General features: G+C 39.4%; 1 protein-coding gene across 1 annotated transcript in view; it reads left to right on the top strand.

The window, feature by feature from the left end:
• LOC132119246 (adhesion G protein-coupled receptor L2-like) overlaps positions 1–22528 on the top strand; it is a 113052-nt gene extending 90524 nt beyond the window's left edge. Inside the window, exons 17-24 of the mRNA XM_059529055.1 lie at positions 6167–6258; positions 8256–8282; positions 9567–9735; positions 9853–9981; positions 11623–11719; positions 18140–18268; positions 18623–18640; positions 21605–22528. Coding sequence (XP_059385038.1) covers positions 6167–6258; positions 8256–8282; positions 9567–9735; positions 9853–9981; positions 11623–11719; positions 18140–18268; positions 18623–18640; positions 21605–22362 — 1419 coding nt within the window. The 3' untranslated portion in view covers positions 22363–22528. The remainder of the gene's footprint in view (positions 1–6166; positions 6259–8255; positions 8283–9566; positions 9736–9852; positions 9982–11622; positions 11720–18139; positions 18269–18622; positions 18641–21604) is intronic.
• The last annotated feature ends 1493 nt before the right edge of the window (positions 22529–24021 follow it).

Raw genomic sequence — 24021 nt, 5'->3', positions numbered from 1 at the left:
CTGATTCTCAGCGACAAAGCGGCTTTGTCCTTGCCAATGAGAGAGCCAGAGCAAGTCTCATTATTCAGAGTTTCACCCATTCGGCTGTGCAGAGGGAAAGAATAGTGTGATCCTGTTCAATTAGTTGAAGCCCATTGTGGTTCTCATTATTTTACATCTATTTTCAGCGTCCTCATGCCCGATGCTGCAGCGATGTAGAGCTCAACGAATTTCACTGCTAATCTAGTCCCGTTTTCCATCAATAGGATTCCTGAGAAGGTGTCTTATATTATATGCAAGTGTTTTCCACAGATTTCTACCAAAGAAAAGTTTATTCTGAACCTGGCTTTACATTTGCTGTTAATACATTCTGGTCTCCAACAACATGAGTGCTGATCAAGCAATACTATCTTCAAGCCAAGTTCAATGGAAATGCATATCTGTGGCAACATTTTTGCAAAATATTACACTGCTTCTTGTTTTTTTTATGACACTTTCGAAGTGAAACGTCAATGTAAAAAAAATGACTGTGAATCTAGCAATATTTTATTCCAATATATATATATATATATATATATATATATATTATTCCAATTTGTTTTATTTAATTTAATTAATTAATTTATTTTATGTATTATTGCAGTTCAGAAATATAGGGCTCTATTTTAACGATCTAAGAGCAAGGTCTAAAGCGCATGGCACAGGTGCACTCACTGATCCGATCTGATCAGATCAGATCCACTTTTGGTAGTTTAACGACGGGAAAAATGGTTGGCTCACCCATCACATGGTTTAATGGTGCTTTTCCACTGTGTGGTATGACTCAGCTCTGTACGGCTCAGTACAGTACGGCGTAACTCAACTTGGGTCGATTTGTGTTTCCACTCCACTGTGGTTACAATCAAAGTGCTGCTTTAGAGTGGGCGGGATTGTTCACATGTCATTGTTGTTGCGCCACCTCTACTGCCACGACTTGTGACAAACTTTTTCATTCCGTGTCGCTTCTTCATGCTCTTGCTGGAGCTGCTACTCTGCTATCAATGAGATTAACGTCTGTATTTCCTCAGCAGACAACGAAACAACCATTTTTTGGTTGTTAAAAAAGGTGTACTCCTTCAAAACACTTGCGTTCCATACTTCGCTGGCTGTGCTGATTTAAATCTAGCGGTTCTGTTGTGTTTGTGTGTTCAGTGACTCAGGTAGTAAAGATTCTCTCCAGCCAGTCAGTGATCAGCAGAGTTTACATGTCATGTTGACGTTGACTTGATTGCAAATAAATGCACAGACACTATTTAACTGAACAGAGATGACATAACTGAATCCAATGATGAACTGCCTTTAACTATAATTTTTGCATTATTGACACTGTTTTCCTAATGAATGTTGTTCAGTTGCTTTGACGCAATGTATTTTGTTTAAAGCGCTATATAAATAAAGGTGACATTGACATTGACATGTTTTGGTAACAGTACGGGTAACTTGGAACCTCACCGAAGGTGGTATTAAAAAAAGTACCAGGTACTGCACCCAGTGGCGAACCCCCAAACGTGAACCATACCAAACCGTACGGTGCCGTACCATGAAGTGAAAAAGCGCCATAAAAGGGTTATCCCTATTCTCTTAATGGGTCATGGGTGTGTTTTGTGCATAACATGCAATAAACCAATCAGAGTCTCCCATTTCCTTTAAGAGCCAGTTGCACTCATGGCATGACGAATTTGCGATTTACACAGCGGAATTTAAAAGTGCAAAGAAAGAATGCGTCTCCAGAAAGGAAACTGATCTGCTAAAGCACAAGCAAATAGGTAGTGTCATGCATTGACTATCTATTATGACATGTAGGCATTTTTTATATTTATGTAGCCTACACAATAATATTTTTTTAAGTGACATGACATTCAGCCAAGTATGGTGACCCATACTCAGAATTCGTGCTCTGCATTTAACCCATCCAAAGTGCACACACACAGAGCAGTGAACACACACACATTGTGAACACACACCCGGAGCAGTGGGCAGCCATTTATGATGCGGCGCCCGGGGAGCAGTTGGGGCTTCAATGCCTTGCTCAAGGGCACCTAAGTCGTGGTATTGCCGGCTCGAGATTCGATCCCACAACCCTAGGGTTAGGGGACAAACTCTCTAACCACTAGGCGACTTCCACGACTTTTTTATATTGTAATCCTTATTTTTTTATATTTGGCATGTTTGTGTGTGCATTCATGTGTGTGTAATAAGTAGAGTGTACGCACGTTGTTGACCTGCCTATATAAGACGCCATTGACTATCTATCTATCTATCTATTTCAACTGTATTACTTTACCAATCATGTGCTATGATAAAAGCATTTTGAAGAAAGATATCATTGTGCAATGAGTTGTTCAAAAATTGTCTTTATCAATTGATAATCTGTCCCTCTAATTATCGTTTGTGTGAAAAAGAAATAAAACTTATTGGTTTTTTACTGCTTCCAGTGGTAATTTCAGCTGGAATATGCAGTGAATTTTATGTATAGGTATGTTTTTGGAGTTTTACAGAATTGTAGACAGAAACACTTTTCCAATGAGCCTATATTGACTACCTTGGTTAAATTAGCTTCACCTGAAAGACCATGCTGGTCCACCAGCTTGACCAGCAGTAAATAACATAAACTGGTCTTAACAAAGCTGTTTATACTTGAATAGCCTGGTATGGACACCCTGTTCATTTATACTTTTATTTTTGTTTTGGTTTGTTCGGTTCTGTTCTGCTCTGCTCTGTTGAATTTTATGATGACTGTTGCATCAAAATAAGCTTTAAATGTCAATGTCAATGTCAATGTCACCTTTATTTATATAGCGCTTTAAACAAAATACATTGCGTCAAAGCAACTGAACAACATTCATTAGGAAAACAGTGTCAATAATGCAAAAATGAGAGTTAAAGGCAGTTCATCATTGGATTCAGTTATGTCATCTCTGTTCAGTTAAATAGTGTCTGTGCATTTATTTGCAATCAAGTCAACGATATCGCTGTAGATGAAGTGTCCCCAACTAAGCAAGCCAGAGGCGACAGCGGCAAGGAACCGAAACTCCATCGGTGACAGAATGGAGAAAAAAACCTTGGGAGAAACCAGGCTCAGTTGGGGGGCCAGTTCTCCTCTGACCAGACGAAACCAGTAGTTCAATTCCAGGCTGCAGCAAAGTCAGATTGTGCAGAAGAATCATCTGTTTCCTGTGGTCTTGTCCTGGTGCTCCTCTGAGACAAGGTCTTTACAGGGGATCTGTATCTGGGGCTCTAGTTGTCCTGGTCTCCGCTGTCTTTCAGGGATGTAGAGGTCCTTTCTAGGTGCTGATCCACCATCTGATCTGGATACGTACTGGATCCGGGTGACTGCAGTGACCCTCTGATCTGGACACAGACTGGATCTGGTGGCCACGGTGACCTCGGAACAAGAGAGAAACAGACAAATATTAGCGTAGATGCCATTCTTCTAATGATGTAGCAAGTACATAGGTTGTTATGGGAAGTGTTTCCGGTTCCGGTTTATCTAATTAATGCAGCCTAAAAATCCTTTAACGGATTTGGATAATAAAAGCATATTAGTATGTTATGTGTATGCCAGGTTAAAGAGATGGGTCTTTAATCTAGATTTAAACTGCAAGAGTGTGTCTGTGTCTAAATGGAATAAAGACTATCATAACTGTTGGCAAAAACAAAACAAACAAATTAATTGTTTTGATTGTAAACGGGTAGAAAGTATTATAGTTTGTTGTATCATTATATGGCTCTCAAGTCAGTGAAAATGTGGTAGAAAATGAAAGCACTGATACTGAGAGAAGTTCACACATCCACCACCCGAGCACCGGGTTAGGCAGGACAGCCACCACTGCTTTTGTTGGAAAAGATGTTGCTCAGCTCTGTGGCACCAGGCGTATAAGATCCATGAAAACCAGGACATTGAGCAAATGAGTGGTTGGGAACCATTAGTGTGTGTGAGTGACGTTAAAACACGCTTAGACTGGGACACGTTTGCATCATGCAGACAGTTCCATCTGCACCTTAAATATTTAATCTGGTTCAATCGGAGTTCAAGACGCAGACACACACACATATGAAACACACGCATCCAGCTTTCTCCAGTGGAGTTGAGGGTCTTCTGCTTGGCTAGCGATTCAGGGATGGTAGGGTTTGTAGGAAAAGCTTTTTTCGGAGTAGAGGACGCCCATGGGACAGGCAGGAACAAGGAGCTTTAGGAGTGTAGTGGCTGCTTTGATAGGTTACCACTCCCTCTGCTGAGCATCCTCACTTCCTCTCGTCTCATCAGATCACTGTCAGTGCTCTGGCGGTGTGAGAGGCCTTTTATAGCTCTGTGCTCATAAATTCAGGCACAAGGGCCGCAAAAACCAGGCATAACCCTGCCACCCCCTCCCTCTCTCTCTCTCTCTCTCTCGCCATGATGTCTCTGCGAAACCGTGGCGCTTGATTGCATGAGCAGCACGTTATTGATCGCCATCACTGTTTTGATGGCAGAATGATGAGCTTGTGCACCCGAACAAGTAGCTGAACTGAAGAGCTTGTTTGAGCTGGTGACACTGCCACTTACGAGAGCGGCCGCAAATGATTGACTGCTACGTCCTCGCCTGTCTGTGCTCCAGAAAATGGATTAGACCAGAAAATGTTCCATCACCACATAGTTGTCCCACATAGTTGTAGCTATTGGGAAGTCATTTTACTCAGTGCGTGATAAAGTATGACCAATGCATTACTTAAGGTTGTTACAAGGTCCCTCTAATGCTGTGTGTGACTTCAGTGTCCATGTCTGTTTTAAAATTGCAAATAAAACAGATGTACAGGAGATCGATTGCTTATCTATTCTAAATGGATCTGCATTTTTAAAGCAGAATTTATTTGTTTTGTTTTGATATGTAGATAAAAGGCCCTATGCACTGTTTACTCTTAATTAATTTATTTTTTTCCCTGAGCAAAAATCACTTAAAGTAAAAAATTCTTGATTTGTTTACAGATCAGTATAACTCATTAACTAAATTATTTAACATCTAAAGGCTAATATAAGAAACCTAAGAAAATGAATCTGATCCCAAGTTGGTAAGGATGAAAAGGAATGTGTTTACAGCAAGTACACTTACAGATCAATCCTGGAGAGCAATTGTTAATCATATTTACTAGGGAAAAACAAACAAACAAAAACTTTTCAGTTGGCTACTTTTTGCATTTCTGTCAATAAATGAAAAAAAAAAAATTTTAAATAAATACATAGATGTTTTGACTTTTTATATGAAACAGATCTATGGAAGATTATCTACTCACCTAAATAATTGTATGAAATTTAAAATAATTTTCCATTTAACATTATGAACACTTGACATTTTTGTTAATTACGTTTACACTAGCAAATAACCTAGAATAAATGTTTTGCTCATTTAAATCAAATGTATTTATTAACAATGTAATATCTGATGATATTAAATAACATTTTTATATATTTTATGGAATAACCTAATATATACGTATAATATCGGTGGCAGAGAAAATACACATTTGACTTTTAAATAAAATAATATTGTCCATAGGTTTGTGATATATGATAATGATAAACACAGAGTCCAGTGATGCCATGTGTAATGTTCCGATTTACTTTTGCATTAGTGTGATAGTTTGGTGGTAGTGTATTGAATTTATTTGCAATGCTGAATGATTGCCTGCTAAAATCCCACTGAGTGTAACACTGTAAATATACATTTCTGTTTATTTTCACAGACTGAGGGATGTTTTCCCTCTGATGTTTTGCCACAATTGCGGTCCGTAGATGTTTGTATATGCAATATCCCGGGGATATTCCTTAAAGTTATTTATTTTTATCTTATTTTTCGAGGAAATCTCAAATATCCGTTTATCCATGTGTGGTCTCTGAGCTTCTCTGAACCATTGTGTTTTCATTCAGCAGTCAAACGGTGTTATTGCTTTTTTGTATTCTTGTATTGATATGCCGTATAGCGACACTGTATTTGGCGCCAGTCATCTTGGCTTTGTCTCGCAATATGACAGATGGTTATTGTATTAGGCACTGGCTGAAGGGATGCTTAGATGGCTGTTTTCAATTCATGCTCCTAATAAAACTTCACTTATCTAATCTTTTAAGTTTCCTTTTTTTGTTTATTAACAAAGGTCTTTTGCTTTCGCACAGCTCAATCTCATCTTCCTGCTCATCACGATGTACAAAATGATGAAACACTCTACATCGCTGAAACCTGATTCCAGCCGGCTGGAGCACATCAAGTAAGTTCAGCTCATGTGGAGTCGAAGTGTGCCGCCACACACTAAGAAGAAGCTGCATTCCTAATCTAACATTTAGAACAGGAACAGACATTGCTTCCTGGTTACACTGTATGTAGCATCTACAAAACTGTCGTTTTTTTTGCTTGGATGAATTTAAGTGTGTCGACTAAAGGGATTCAGATGGACTCCAGACAGATGTTATTCTCTTCAGGTGCACGTCATCTGTTAAATGTGAGCTATGGCCAGAGAGGCACGTAATGATTGAGACAGGCTCAGCGCTGTTACTCCTTTACAGTGACCACAAAACTCTTTTTTCGAACAACCCCCTGTATTCAGAGTCTTCCTGCAGAGTGAATTCAGATGTGTGTGTGTGTGTGTGTGTAAATACAGCACAGTCAAAGCACTTCCATGTGTTTCCTGTGCGAAGAGGGAGATGTCTTTCTGTAGCTGAAAAGAACAGAAAAAGTGTCCTGGGTGACCACACAACTCTTTTTTTCGTTTCATTTTTTTTTTTTTTGCTGGCATGGCAATGCATCTCTTACTGGTTATATTTGATAGTGTATCACATATTTTATATTGTTTTCAAATTGTGATATATGTAGTTTATATATTAAAATAGTTTAAGATAAAATAATTTTTTGGTTAACACTTTACAATAAGATTTCAATGCATGTATTATCTAACATAAACTAGCAATGTGTTATATAGTTTTAAAGCATTTATTAAAATATGTTTTTTTTTTTGTAAGTTGGTAAAAAATATAATTGTTTCTTGTTTGTTAACAGTCTATTAACTAATGTTTAAAAAAATGTTTAATGTTTAAAAATCTATAAATGTAGGAAATGTTGAATACTGTTAATTGTTAGTCTGTGTGAAATATTTCACAAACCAGAATTAAAAGCTTTAGACAAGTCCCAAATTTTGGTAACAAAAGTTTCTGTAACCCTTGGACTCTGTTCTTGGAAAGACCCTTTGTATGTTTTGGATTTGATATATGACACTGATTGCATTTAATGTGATCTTTCAAACTTAACACACAGCCATTGGGTATATATGCATATTTTATTAGATTTAACAATGATATAGACATGAATAACACGCTTGAAAAATATGTTGCTCACAGGCATTGTGTCAACCGTATGTTGTCTAAATTTCTCTCCACCCATCACTACAGGGCAAGATGAATCAATTCGCTAAACTCTGGGCTCATTGCAGCATGTTGCATGTTCAGCAAGCTAATCTGCAGCGTTTCTTTTCATTTCTGCATTTCCTATTTCTCCTTTTTTTCTCTCTTTCTCTGTCCTCTGTCTGTTCTCTTACCCAAACCGGTAATTATCGCGTCTGTGATGGCTATTATAATTCTGATTTGCCTGAGTAAGATTCACAGTACACCCGTAACTTATGTAACTCATAAAACATTACTGCCGCATAAAATAGTGTAAAAGCACTGGCACATTTGCCCTGAGAGAACCATCTTTACGCTATTTAGAAACCGGCATAAGGCAAAGCAGCATAGAAAATTAAATGTACTTGGCAGTCTGTGTAGAAAAAATTAAAGAAAATTTACAGTTGCAGTAAAGTTTTATGAAAGTCCTGTCATGTAATTATCATGTGTGTTAAAGACGACATGGAATCAGAATTGACCCTATTTACTTTCTCAATAAATTTCCACTATTGTGCAAATAATTCTAAAGAGTTATATAAATAATAATAATTTATCCGTAATTATTACATCTGTAATTATAACAGAAGTTAACTACATTGTGATGCAGTTTCATATTGTCTTTAAGAAATCATAACCTGGACAGCTGCATTTATTCAGGAATTTTTCAGGAGGACAAAATCTAACTCATTGGATTTATTTATTAATTATTATTATTATACATTTTTTTCCAGCTTTATTTGATTTTCGAACTTCAGAATTCTTACATTTGGACTTTAATGCTGATTTGCCTGATCTAATGTTGTCTCTCTCCTCTGCTGGCCATGCTCTCTAGCTATGAAGATAATAAACCATTTATCAAGTAAGAGCATTGGCTAGACATCTGTAACACAGCCTCGTGGTTGCTTCCCTTGTCATTTTATTGTCTGTTTGCTGGGCTCTTCCAAAAGCGCCGTCTTTCTGTGCTGCTGTCTGTCTGTTTGTGGCTTAACTGGTTTCTTGATTTTTATTCCGCCTGGACCATCTTAAATTGCTGTACATCTTCAACTTCAACCACAACTTCATACCCTCATATCCTTAAATCCTTCAAACCCATAACCATCTCCACCCCCCCTTCATGTTATTCCTACCCTAGAACTCCTAGACTTCCTCACACTGACACATTCTCATACACTTCATATGGCAAACCCCTTAATATTCCTACCCTCAGGTGCCAAAGCGCTCATGGGCTTCATTTTCACATTCTCATTACTCAAAGTGCCATGCCCTTATTTACTACATATATGAGTACATGATATAGCAGTGGTTATTGGCTCATCAGTGTAATATTTTGATTTATTTTTCATTTAACTTATTTACGTAGTCCATATTGTACTGTATATGTTAGCCAGTATCAAATATTTAACCGTGCATGCTAATTTCACACATATTTTATTAAATGTTAATAATTTAGATTAACTTTACTCTCATAGCACTCACTTAAAGTTAATTTTTAAACAAAAATAAATTAATATTTTGCGAATTTTAAAATGCAAATCCATATTTATATCTATCTATCTATCTATCTATCTATCTATCTATCTATCTATCTATCTATTTATCTATCTATCTATCTATCTATCTATACCCTAAAGCCGTCCTATTCCTCATGCCTTTAAATCCTCATATGTTGGTTTCTTGTTTCATCTCTCATCTCTCCTCTGATGAAAGCAAGCTCTATCTCTTTGGTTCCTTAGCCAGCCGAGACCTGTTGTCAGCGCCTCCTCCACTAAAATGGACCAATCAGAGATGATTACTGCTCTTTCTCTTTCCCCTTCGTCTGAATGCAGCCCAGTATCATGCGTCTATACCCAGTATAGTGGCATGCAAAAATATCTCCACACTCCACTGCCTCAAAACTGATTAAACCTTTTTTTTATGATAATCCCGCTTTCATATGGGATTGATTAACCTCTCAATGATATGTTCCACTGCATTTCCCATCTACTTGTGCCTAATATGTCAGTCCAAATGATTTTCAGAACTGTGTTTGATTTGTATTGTTTTGCTGAGATTGTAGCTGTAACGCTGTAATGATTTCTTCTCTTTGCTCAAGGAAATGTCCCTCTCTCATGCCTCATTGTTTCTCTTTTATGTGCTCTGTAAGGTCGTGGGTCATGGGCGGTTTTGCTCTGCTGTGTCTCTTGGGCCTGACCTGGTCATTTGGTTTGTTCTTCATCAGCGAGTCGTCTGTTGTCTTAGCGTACCTCTTCACCATCTTCAACACTTTCCAGGGCATGTTTATCTTCACTTTCCACTGCTTGCTTCAGAAGAAAGTAAGTGCTTCTTCAAATATATTGTTCCACCCGAGCTGTGGCAGCACTCAATTTTAACGAGAAGCGCACATAAAATAGTTAACTTGAAAAAAACAACAACATTCCTTTGAACTGCAGGTTCGGAGAGAGTACAGCAAATGCTTCCGACACTCGTACTGCTGTAGCGGGATCACGACAGAGAGCTCACACAGCTCCACAAAGACCTCAACAACACGGACAAGCGCTCGCTATTCCTCTGGTACTCAGGTACAAACACTACTGACCCAACTTCCATTGTTTTCATTTCAACTGCTTTTAATGCGACAGTCGGTTATGAGACACATTTCATATTGGAATGAAATTAAACTCTGTGAGTGTTTCCATCTGATCCAGTGCATGCACACACAGGCACAGAGCTTTTTATCATTTTTTTTTTTTTCATGTATTTGCAGACAGACTTTAGAAATTTCATTTAATCGTCTTTATGATAGATTGTATCATATTATAGTGAATCAGATAAATAGTTGTGTATACTATGCAATGTTTAGATAGGGGTCTGGAATACTATGATATTTACTTTCTAAGCAGTATTATGATATCATATGTAGCATTTGTCTTGCAGATATTTTTTCATACTGATTTATAGTTGTAATGTGAAAAAAAAAAAAAAAAAAAAAACCCATCTTGCCTGAAGAGTATTTTATATTACTGAATCATCCCAAACAAATTAAAGTGATTATGTAGAAAAGAAACTTTGTGCATTTTACTTAAAAATTATAACATGTGCAGACAAATGTTAAGCATATACATGATGAGGATGATGATGATGATGAAGCTATCATATTAAGTTTATCATAAATGGAAAACACAACATTTATATAGACTATGTATGAATATCATTTTTAACTATGTATTTGCTTAAAGGTTTTGTGAATGTACAACATTAAGTCAAATGCTCTATGTAAATATATGCATTCTGACAGTTTAATTAAATACAGACAAATCATACTGAAACTGTAACAGTATCAGCATAGAACAGGAGCTTATGTTACTTTAGGAATTATTTACTGCCTACATTTATACTATTTAAATCATTAAGCATTTTAAATAGATTTTAGATCTACTCAGACCAGATATTTCAGATCTTTTACTCCAATTCACAACAGGTTTCGAACAATTGAAATCTCTGAACCCCTTTCTTGTCAAAGATCGTCAACGGCCCCAGATTATTTTTGTTTCACTTTCACAGCACGTTAAACATCACACTCTGGACAAACTGTGCGATCAGTAAAAAGATGAAAGAATCTAGCTTCTATATTTGATCACTGCAAATAACACAGAAATATAGAAATCATAATTATTAATATACTAAATAATAACAACACAAGGAAAAAAAAACTTCACTAATTCTAAAGGATTATTTTAAAAGACGTAGCATAAACACTTTTTAGATAAAATATTTCACAAAAATATGTTTTAATTGTCAAGATAATATTGCTACACTTTATCAAATTTTTAATGGAACATGTCTATGGATAATGATTAAAATACATATGAGGTTACTCTGGTAGGGCACGTGAACTTTAAGATAACTGTCTCTGAATGCATTAAAAAGACTGGTACCAGTTGCTTTAAAGTCATTGAAAAGTCTCAGAAAAGGGAATTTAGTTCTGATAAAAGCTATCATTTGCTTCTAGATGCCACTTGCTTTGATATATATATATTTTTTTTTTCATCAGATAAGATGACTGAAGTGTCCAAAGCCATCTAAATAATTTACAGTTAATTTTGAGGCTGCTGTACATATCAGGAAAAAAAGAAAAAAAGAGAAAGAAAAAGATGGAACATGCAATTTTTCCTTCCTGTAGATAGTGATCATTGTTTCATGGCTGTTTGTTCATCTATCAGAGTCGAATCAGAAGAATGTGGAACGACACAGTCAGAAAACAGTCCGAGTCCTCTTTCATCTCAGGAGACATCAACAGCACATCCACCCTCACCCAAGGTCAGCCATGCACCCAAACTCTGTTTCATGGAAATGTTTCTCTGAAATAATAGACCGAGACATAGTGATCTGTAAGCAGCCACCCATGTTTAATTCAACTGTTCACAATACTTTAGTATTTAATTGACCTCAAATTTAATCAAATTTCTTAACAGCCAACAATTTTAAAAGATCTGCAGTAATGAACTCCTCCATTTTCATTAAATACCAAACTAATTCAAGAAACGAATTCAAGAATTCTGACATTTATTTTAAGTTCAATTAGGCCTGCTTTAGAAATCAGATTATAGTGTATTTATGCATATTCCAGATACATTTATGTAAAACAAGTTATTTATTCAACAAATAAGCTTATGAAAAACATGATTTCTGGTAGACATGCACGAGTATCGCCTTGGTTACATATGTAAACCTCGTTCCCTGAAGGAGGGAACGGAGACGTTACGAATGGGATCTCACCCGAGAGCCCAATCACCTTCGAGTAGTACAAAACGAGCCAATGGTACACAAAGTACCTTGGTCTGCGGGATTTGCATCGCGAGCTCCGCCCCACAGAGCGGGTATATAAGGAGCAGCACGAGCAACTCGCATTCAAGTCTTTGCTGAGGAGCCGAGCCAGTGACCCGGCCGTTCAGCGGAACAGCGATGTGGCAAGGGGACATAACGTTTCCGTTCCCTCCTTCAATATGCTACCCAGTGTATTCTGTGACCGACTGAAAGGGAACGTCTTGGTTACGTATGTTACCCTCGTTCCCTTTCAGTCGGTCACAGAATACACTGGGTAGCATATTCCGGCAAACAGGTCTACCTGAGCATCTCCGAAGCGTTCCCGAATCAGCTGAACCGACTGGGGGTGGAGTCTCCATTCCCCGGGGCGAGACTGCTGCCGTGAGAGCTCGTCAGCTGCACGATTGAGCCTGCCCGGAATGTGAATGGCATGAAGCAATCTCAGATGCTTGTGACTCCACAAGAGGAGATGGCAAACGAGTTGCGACATGCGGCGGGAGCGTAGACCACCCTGACGGTTGATGTACGCTACAGTCGCAGTGTTGTTCGTACGGACCAGAACGTGCTTGTCCTTCAGCAGGGCCCTGAAGCGGTGCAGAGCTACTGCTAGCATCTCGAGGCAATTGATATGCCACTGAAGTCGGGGTCCTGTCCAGGAGCGTAGAAACGAGGGGTCCAACCATGGGGTGAAGTTTCGGTGGCAGGCCGGAGTGATGGTCACTCGGAGCGTGCCCTGTTGCCATGCCCATCTCAAGACTCGGTCGTGAAGCCAGTGCTGAAGCTGTCTCATATTGAGTAACCCGAGCGATATGACAGCCGCCACGGACGCCATATGCCCCAGGAGCCTCTGAAACAGTTTCAGTGGAACCGCTCTCTTGCCCTCGAAATGTCTCAGGCAATTCAGCAGTGACTGCGCGCGCTCATTCGTAAGCCGCGCGAACATGGTGACTGAGTCTATTTCCATACCGAGAAAAGAGATCCTCTGCACAGGGGAGAGCTTGCTCTTTTCCCAGTTGACCTGAAGACCCAGTCGGGTGAGGTGTCTGAACACCAGATCCCTGTGCTCGCACAAACGCTCTCAAGAGTGAGCTAGGATCAGCCAGTCGTCGAGGTAGTTGAGGATACGGACACCTTGTTCCCTGAGAGTAGCCAGGGCTCCCTCCGTGACCTACGTAAAGACGTGGGGAGACAGGGCCAACCCGAATGGGAGAACCTTGTACTGATATGCCTGCCCCCCGAAAGCAAACCAAAGAAACGGTCTGTGTCGAGGAAGAATGGAGACATGAAAGTACACGTCCTTCAGGTCGATCGCTGCAAACCAATCCATCGGACAAATGCATTCGAAAATGTGCTTGGGCATTAGCATCTTGAACGGGAGTCGTGCAGAGCTCGATTCAAGGCACGCAAGTCCAGGATTGGCCTTTACCCACCTGTCTTCTTGGGTACTATGAAGTAAGGGCTGTAAAAGCCGGACTTCATGTCGGCTGGAGGGACCTCTGCGTGCATGACAGGGGCATCTTTGCCCACCATCATCGCGCGGACACCCCGAAACCTGGGGGGACGCCAAGCGAACTGAATCGCGTAGCCGAGCCTGAGCATCCGGATGAGTCAGTGGGAAGGCCTGGGGAGCTCTAGCCAGGCTCCCAGAAACCGAACCAGTGGGGACAAGGGGACTACAGGCGTACCCACGGTGGGGCAGCGTGGTGGAGCAGATAGCCCCGGCATGGGAGGCATAGCGTCCCTTAGCGGCGGCGGAGTGCGGGCACTCGTCTGACTCCAAGTAGCAAAGACGGCATGAGAAGGCGAAGCGTTCTCGAGCCGGCTTTGCATGGAAACTGGCAAGGGGAGAGGAGAACGAGAGCGGCGAGGAAGCACGTCGCCAACTGTCGTTCGTGGCCTCTTGGGACCCGGAGGTAGAAGAAACAGCTCTTTTAGTGAATGTTTGGGTACTACCGGCCGCAGGGCCAGTGGCGGAACAAAATGAAAACGAGAACAAAGGATTCTCCCCCAGCCCTCCTCTGGGGGAAGGCTGCTGCGGCCGGGGTGAAGGCTGCTGTTGTGGCCGAGCGGGAGTGGAGGAGGCCGCAGGGGAGGCGTCCTAGGCGACGAGCAGGCTGAGGCGGCTGCACCGGTGGCGGGGTGGAGGCAGCAGTGGGCTGCCGGGGCAGGATGTGTCTGATGGCCTCAGACTGCTTCTGGGCGGCAGAGAACTGCTGGGCAAAGCTTTCTACCGTGTCGCCGAAGAGGCCATCCTGGGAGACCGGGGAGTTGAGGAGCTGAGCCCGATCAGACTCCCTCATGTCTGCCAGGTTCAGCCATAGTTGGCGCTCATGAACCATTAAAGTGGACATCACCTGACCCACGGAGCGTGCAGTGACCTTCGTCGCCCGGAGAGCGAGGTCGGTAGCAGTGCGCGCCTCCTGCAAAACCCCAGAAGTACCAGAACGGTTTCGGGCAGTTAAAGGTGCCTTCCATGAACTGGTTATTTCCCTGTGCACTACCGGGAAGAAAGGAACCAGAGGGGGGTGCTGGCGATCCGCATGAGCAGCCCCCAGGAACCAATCATCCAGCTTCGTGCACTCGGGACAGGGCGGAGGATTCCACTCAAGCCCGATGCTCTCTGCTGCCTGGGAAAGCACGGCCGTCAGCTCAGGATCAGACTCGGACAACTCTGGCACTCCCGAGGGAGGCAACGCAGCCGAATCCTCATCTCCTGAGGACTCAAGCCCGCCTTGTGATGCGGCGATCGACATACGGTCGTCTTCGCGAGCCCCGAATGAGATGTCAGGAGCCTGAGAGGGTCCAGCAAACTCATCCGGAAACTCAACCGGCTGCGGCGTATGTGAGGGGGCCCGAGGAGGTTGGCTCGTCGGGGAAGCCCACACAGTAACCCTCAGATCACCCTGGCCACTAGCCGAAGTTGCCCTCTTATGAGAAGAAGAGCTAGAATGGGGTGTGGCAGAGGGGACTCTATACCTTTTAAGGTAATCGAGTCTCGATCTTAACGCAGAGATGGTCATGTCCCCGCAATGAGAACATGAGCCATCCACGAATGCAGTCTCAGTTTGCTGGAAGCCCAGACACGTGACACAGCGATCGTGGCCGTCACGAGGAGCGATGTATCGACCGCACCCAGAAACACATGGGCGAAATTACATCTTTAAAAAGACGCAAATCGGCCCATATCTCTTTTGTGAAAGAAATTTGCTCTTTCAGAGGGATTGAAGCGCTCAGGGGAACGCGGGAGCTGTCGCAGGATACCCAGACGAACCGCTGAATCGTGCCGTCACACCAACACCAGCTCTTGCTTGTAGCACTCCGGTGAAAGCAGCAAGCGATGTGCTCGGCTCCGAAGCGAAAGCTTGAATGCAAGTTGCTCGCGCTGCTCCTTATATACCCGCTCTGCGAGGCGGAGCTCGCGATGCAAATCCCGCAGACCAAGGTACTTTGTGTACCAATGGCTCGTTTTGTGCCACTCGAAGGTGATTGGGCTCTTCGCAATTCGCAACCCTTTTACTAATGTGATGTGACATATTTGTCAGATAGCAAATTAATTAGACTTTGAAAAGTGGTCTCTGTATGTCAGGTATTTTGGGTGAGGCGGTGGAAAAAGGAATGTCATTTCAGAGGTGAAGTCATTTCATTTTGATGAAAGATATGATGCCAAACTTTTTTTCTTCTTTTGAATAGTAATGAATCATTAACAAAAACATCAGGAATATGTATTGAGAAAGTAAATAGCAGCACCTTTGATTTCATGTTGACTAAACTGGAAAATTAAATGACTAATGTCCATTTAAAGACACAAGAAGCCAGACAAGCCCCTTTGGGGCCTGTGTTACACAGCTACAATAGTGAGTCAGTAGAAAATATGCCCTCGGTCACCTATTTCAAGGATTTAGGAAAAAAACTGTCATTTATTATTTAGCCAGGGCTGAAATGCATGTGATGAGAAGATGATGTTCAACTCTAGCTGACCTGCGGTAAGGTTGTATTATTCAGAGTCGTTTGCTTTGGCTTGCTCTAAAACACTCAGCATGCTTTTAATGCACGCGTTCAAGCACAAAACACAAAAGGTACAAAAAAAAAGAAAGTATTTGTCTTTCTGTGCTCCATTGTCTCTGTTCAGAAAACAATAACAACAATGACTGTTTTCATTTACAATATTGATATCACAGCATTATGAGAAATATATATATATATATATATATATATATATATATATATATATATATATATATATATATATATATATATATATATAATTTTCGCATTATGGACCGAACGGTTCGTTGGACTAATTAATTATATTTTGAAAATAAAAAAAATGTGAAATATAATGATATGCGTTCAACAAGGTAGCCCAATAACCCAAACGACGTAACAGGCAACGCCCCTGACACCCCCGAAGAAGAAAAAAACACCAACTTATATGTTTATGTTAGGCTACTCAGTCAGGCGCTCGCTCACTCAGTAATACGCGCTGAAGGCGCATTGCAAAATGGCCAATGCGTTTAACAGACCAGAAATTGAAGATCCTCCAATAACCAACAGGTCTGGTGTTTGGGTGCACTTTGGATTCCCTGTAAGCTATAATGGTGATGGCAAGAGAGTGGTGGATAAAAAAATCAACGATATGTCTCATCTAGTGTACACCAGCGGGAATACAAAAAAAAAAAAAAAACACCAGCGGGAATACTTGAAACATGTCAACTCATTTACGCCGACATCACCTTAGTGTGTCAGTATCTGGGAAAAGATGGAAAAAAGGAGAAACATACACGAAACAAAACTATCCCCGCAGCATTTAGACAGACATTTCCAACGGATTCAAACAGGGCAAAAGACATCACCACGGCGATTGGTAGGCTACATTTACGTTATAGCCGCGGATATGAGACCTTACTATTTACCATTCATTCTATCATCACCATTATAGCTTACAGGGAATCCAAAGTGCACCCAAACACCAGACCTGTTGGTTATTGGAGGATCTTCTATTTCTGGTCTGTTAAACGCATTAGCCATTTTCCAACGAACCTTCAGCGCGTACTGAGTGAGCGAGCGCCTTACTCTGTAGTGGAAAACGTAGGTTTTAAGAACATGCTTAATGTAATTGAGCCCCGTTACAATATTCCTTCACGAGCCGATTTCAGACAGACTCTAATTCCTGCTTTGTTCCAAAAAACATAAGCCCTATAGAGAACCAATTGAGTAAAAACACACTCAATATAAAGAGTTATAGAGTTCCATATAAAAAGTTACATCTTTGTATTTGTTCATAACTAATATAACATTTTCATTTTTTTTTTATAAGGAGCCGTTTTTGTTTTATACAGTATGCTGCTAAGAAAACACCATAGAAGATGGGTAAAGAATAGCTCCATCACTGTTCAATGTAAAAAAAAAAAAAAAATACTTTGTTAGTTTTAATAAATAAAACATTTTTTAAAAATCAAGGAAATTTATCTGCCAATTTTTTATTTTTGCTGTATCTAAAACGTACCGAACCGTACTATATATATATATATATATATATATATATATAATTTTTTTTTTTTGTTCTCGTAATGCTGTGACAAAAATTTGTAATTTGTAATTTTCATTTTTACCACATTTTTTTTATTTTTTTTTTTTATTCTTGAATTAGTAAGAAGCTGTGCCCAGTATGGTAGTTAAATTAAAATAATTTTTTTTTTTTTTTTTTTTTTTGATTGTTTTGCCATTGGTAATATTCACCCATTGATTTTCAATGGAGGATACCATTGACAAATATTGTTAACATATAAAATTGGTGATGTGAAAATTTCTTGAAATTAATTTGATTTAATATTACCAATTAAATTACATAAATATCCAGCTAGGTCAAATAAATAAATAATCTTATTTGTCCTCTTGTTTTTGTTGCTTCAGGAATGACGGGCAATTATCTTCTTACTAACCCTCTTCTGAGACCACAAGGCACTAATAACCCCTACAACACCTTACTGGCTGAAACTATCGTATGTAACACACCAACGGTGCCAGTCTTTCACTCTCCAGGTGTGACTACTAATCCACTACACTCCTTTAAGTCCTTCTGCTCAAGAGTATTATCAGAGTACTAGGTAGTCTCAGCCCCTCTGTGCTCAGAAATCACACCGATAGATACGATTTATTGAGCTAAAACTGTAGCTCTCAGTGTGTGGCTTTACAGCACAGGGTAAAGCAATTTTTCTTCACTATATATATATATATTATATACATATTATGCACACATATTTTATTTTATTTTTATTTCTTTTTCATTTAATATTAATATTTAAGCAAATCATTTATTTTTTATTTTTTTATTAGTGACTTGACACTGTTAACTGTTTGTCTTGTTTTCTCTTTCCCTTTCCTGCACACACTCAGTGACCTACAGAGAGACAAGTATGCAATCAGTTTTAAATTTGCCCATCAAATTTAATTGTTTTACCATAATTTAACTATCTGGCCATCAACAGACCATCCACATATTGTCAGCGCATGGTTCAAAATCATTACAGTTGCTCTCAGTGAAACAATACTTTCATCACCTCCGCATTTTACAACTTTGGGATGATGGCACGATGCATGCCCATTACACACACAACAGATATTTCTAAAATGTACACACATCATTCTGAATGGAGAATGTATTAAAATCAGTTGCCTTCTCTCTTTGTTAAACAGTCTCGTTTGGGCTGTATTCATCCAAATATTTTCTTCTCAGTTCAAAGCTGAATTGCTACAGACGTTGAGGCCAGTCTCTTCAATATTAAAAGCACATAGTTTGCAGTTAAATTTGAATGTTTAACTCTATGTTACTTATTCACTCATGAAACTGAGATTCAGATGTTTTATGAAAATGTAATTATTATTATTTTTTTTATGGATGTATAAAGTCAGAACCCATCAAATTTACATTGGTTCCTTGCAAAATATCCACAGGTGTACTTCATCACATTAGCTATAGACACGTTCCACTAAAAGTAAAAAGTGTCCAAATACTCTTGTTATATATATTTTTGGCCTTTAAGTTATAGTCTTATTATTTTACAGAATTTATTTATTTTCTTCTGTAAAATAACCTATTTTGATGTGGTGTTAAATTATTATTATTATTATTATTATTATTTTATTTCCAGGTATCCAGATATTATGGAAGCTTGTTTCCAATAAATAAAGAAATTAATTACAACATGGCTTTTCAATTGTTTGCAATTGTAAGAAAATGTCAGAATTGTGACTGACTTTTTTGTCTTCTGAATTGATCTTTATAACTCACAATTACAAGTTTATATCTCACAATTCTGAAAAAATTAGTCAGAATTGTGATATATTTATTTTTTAGGTTTTTTTTTTTACCCCATGGCCGAAAGGGGCTTCCATGTTGTACATATAGTGTCCCCAGTGTAATCTCTGGAACCCTCCTCCTGTGTAACACCTCGATCTGTCTGTTTACGAGTTTAGTGAGGAATTCTGTCAGAGAAAAGCCCTCATGTTTCTTTAGCCCTTCCGTCTCAATATCCAGCAGAAATCTCTCTTAAACTCCCTTTCCTCAAATTACTGTCCCTCTTCTGTTCCCATATGCCGTCTCCTTCCTTTGTCTTGTCATTTTTGTGGAAAGGCTCTGAGGATGGCTGTGTCCTTGCCGCCCACCGGTGGGCTCTCGTAAGATGCAGTTAAAGATTATCGTAGCTCATGCAGACAGCCACTCATCCACTAGTGCACAAATGAGCTCCAATTACCACATAAAGTCCACTACTGCAAACAAACCCAACTGTGACATTTAACGGAGGGAAAAGGCCTTAATTTTGACATTAATTTAATTTGCTAATTCCTTTGCTTGCGCTAACGTTGTAATTTGTTTTTGTTTTGTTTCTTCACCCTTTTTTTCTGTTAGTGATATCTCATCATGTTTTACAATGAATCATTTTCCTTTTTGTTTTGTGTTCTTTTTGTTCATCAGCAGCGCTCAGGTCTGCTGGCCTGAACAGACAGACTTGATGTGAGTTGTTCAGAGTGAGTTTTCTCTCTCCTGTCTGTTGGATGCTTTCACTTTCACTGGCTCTCTGTAGTGTGAGAAATGGCTGTTTGTGTGTGTTTTCTAATTTTGCTTTTTTTCTGTTTCTCTCAAACCCTTCACCCCCACCGCCTTAACTGCTTCAAATACAAGCTGATGTTGATGAATTCTGTGACTGTCACTGCTTTTTCATCTGTGAATTCACATCTGTGCCACTCTTTCATTTCTCTCTGTGATGTTTGAAGCCTACAGAATGATTTTAATGTTGTTTGGGATGTAGTTGAAACCAGTGTTCTGAAATTGGTTATTGTGAATTGTTCAAAATTGTTTGATCGGGGAAAAATTCTGAACTTCAAACTGTGGAGAATTCACAAAGAATGAAATGTGCCTGCGCCTGTGGGTTCAGTAAGGGAATTATGCAAATTAGGTCAGGTACATCTAGATATAGAAGACTACTGTGATCTGGCATACTTTGCTGGGGCTGTAGAACTGTGATCCAGGCACTTTACCGTAAAAAAAAGAAAAACTAAGACAACTACACATTATTAGGGCCTGGATTGTGTGTCGTTTGCAAATAATGCATGATTTCACACTGAAAGTAGTAGTAGAAAGTAGTTTCAGCGATTTAGTAAATTTGTCACTTAATTCAATTCAAATGTATTTTTATAGCACTTTTCAAAAAATATATATTTATAACATCTTCATGTCTTGCCTTATAGTTACATTTATTAGTTAAGAGCTGGGCCGCAATATAGTTTACATTTTGCAGTTGAGATATGCTATATAATATCTGTTGCCCTATGCAAGTATATTCAACTTATATATAGAACTTGGTGAAAATATATTTTCATTTTGCGATGAATTAAAAATAAAAATAAATAAAAACCAGGCAGCTGGCATTAACTATATAGTATACATTGCTTTAAGGAGAGTGTATTGTATGTATGAAAATAAAGTTGGATATAATAAGCATCCAACTTTATATATAGAGCTGTTCGATAAAAGTTTACAATTTTCGACAATTTAAACACAGCCAAGGTTTGCTAAATAGTATGTATTGCTAAATGTGAGTATAATGTATGTATGCTCACCAAAGATCCAACTTTTAATATATCATTGGGTGATAATATAGTTTCCATTTTTATTAACATAATCTTACAGTTTTGCATGCGCAAAATAAACATTTCCGATGTTCTAAAAATGTTAGCATTTCTGCATTTGACTCAAAATTGCTAAAATGTTAGCAAAACTGCATTTGATCCTAAACAGCATTAAACATTGTGATTTTATTTATCAGATTTTGTGAGAGCAGCCGACCTTATGTTTTTCTTCCTCTTTTGTTGTGGCAGGACACTCTGTGACCAGCGGCAGAGATACGAACACGTTTGGGACTCTACCACTCAATGGCAACTTTAATAACAGCTACTCACTTCATAACTACAGCGACAGTGTGGATTGCGGGCTCAGTCTCAATGAAACAGCCTTCGAGAAGATGATCATCTCTGAGCTTGTGCACAACAACCTCAGGGCAGCTGAGTCCCGGATCAGCACCAAAAAGGGGGCGGGGATCAGCAGAGGGGAGGAAACTGTGGTCGCGGAGACGTCGTCCCTTGTGCAGGTTGGCGGGGACAGCGAGATGGACGGTCTGGGGCTGCACCACACACATCCCCGCACACTCGAAGCCCCCCTCATACCCCAGCGAACTCACTCGCTCCTGTACCACATGCAGGAGAGAGCGAGGGCCGACATGGATGGAGGCCCTTCGCATCCCCAAAGCTGCATCGGTCAGCTCCCACCTCCGGCTGAAACCGCCCTGCCCTCGCCCAACAGAGACTCGGTGTACAACAGCATGCCAAACCTCAGAGACTCGCCATTCTCGGAGAGCAGTCTAGATGTGGGCCAGGACCTCTCGCCATCCAAACACAGTCCGAACGAAGACGTTTACTATAAAAGCATGCCCAACCTGGGGTCAGGCCAGCAGCTGCACGCGTATTATCATATGAGCAGAGACAGTAGCGAGGGCCTCATCATCCCCATCTCTAAAGACGCTTGTGTCCCCGAGGGGGACGTACGAGAGGGACAAATGCAGCTGATCACAAGCCTTTAAAACTAACTGTAAGCACCGCCCACCATGTACACAGCCCCGCCCATCCACCGATGGCAGAGTGGTCTTCCTTTTTAAGCCACCCACATAACTGCACTCATGTACCGCTGTTGTCCAACGAGTTACAGGCAGGCCCAGACGGAATCAGCAAACTTTTAATCTCATTTTAGAAAGTTGTCACTCAAATGTCACACAAAGCTAATGCCTTGTTTTTGATAAAAAAATATCCTTACAAAAATACATTTACTTGAACAGCAAAATTGCATAAAACCTGATATAATTAAGATTTTTGTTTTGAAAAAAAAAATCTTGAATTATTATTATTATTATTATTTTTTTTTTTAATAATAATAATAAAAAAAAAAGTCTTCTTCTTCCTTAAATTCACTGACTTCAAACAGGGTATAAAAACTCTCTTTTTCACCCACATTTCCCAGCACTTGTTGTGTTCCCTGTCAAAAATGCTATATTATGATTTTTTTTTTTTTCAATTAGCACAGGTTTTGAATGAAAATTATCCAAAAATAACGATTTTCATTCAAAAACTGAGATGAATAAGCCAGGGTTGCCAGGTCTTTGTAACAAAACCTGCCCAATTGCCATGCAAAACTAGCCAAATCAAGGCTAAAACAAGCCCAATAGCAGCAATTGGAAATCAAAATTACACCAAATTGTGTTCCATGGTGGTCATACTTGATCGAAATCACATTCCAGAGGGGAAGTGAATTTATCTTTAACCCACAGACAAAAAACAAAACAAAAAAACAGCCAACAGTATAAAATTAAGTGTTGACTTGGCAACTCAGATCAATGAACCCTACAATCATTCAGTTCCAAAAAGAAATATAAAATCAGAAAGATTGAATCCCAGACTTGATAATATAGAATAACATGACATTAAACAATTGTTAAATGGCTGGCAACACCACATTAGGTAAAGGATTTTCAGCACAGCACAAGAGTTAAGGTTTATGCTCAATACAATAGAAAAGAAAAGAAAAGAAAAGAAAAGAAAAGAAAAGAAAAGAAAAGAAAAGAAAAGAAAAGAAAAGAAAAGAAAAGAAAAGAAAAGAAAAGAAAAGAAAAGAAAAGAAAAGAAAAGAAAAAGAAAAGAAAAGTAAAACATTTACCAATGGGGTAAGAAATATCTTCATTCAAGATATTTTGTTAAAAAAAAAAAAACACCCTGGAAAACAAGACAGAAAACACAAATAAAGAAATATATTTTTTGCAATATTTAATTGTAACCCTATTTTTGGTAGCTGAATATTAGCCACAATTATTTAATAAGCAAACAAGCAACGGTCAGATGAAGTCGAACTTTGCCTTCTAGTTTTGAAGAAATCTCCAGTCTTCTGTGGTTGCAGATTCCGTCTGGGCCTGGTTATAGATATACAGTTTCACACTTAAAAAAATAAATAAATACATAAAATTAAGCCAAAAAAAAGAAGTCTTAATCGTTCCAGTGCATACGTTTCTCAAAGGATGTACATATGTTCACATATTTCTCTTTTGAATGCAGTTTTGCTTTGTTTTTTTTATTATACATAAAAAGGGAATTCCCAGGACCTTAAGACATGCAGAGGTTGTCCTGACTGAACTCAAGGAGTCCTGTAACACCTTTTACAAGCATCAACAATCTCCCATATGACCACTAGCAAA

The sequence above is a fragment of the Carassius carassius genome, chromosome 38 (assembly GCF_963082965.1).
Source record: "Carassius carassius chromosome 38, fCarCar2.1, whole genome shotgun sequence".
Lineage (NCBI taxonomy): Eukaryota > Metazoa > Chordata > Actinopteri > Cypriniformes > Cyprinidae > Carassius > Carassius carassius.
This window is presented reverse-complemented; position numbering and strand designations above follow the sequence as displayed.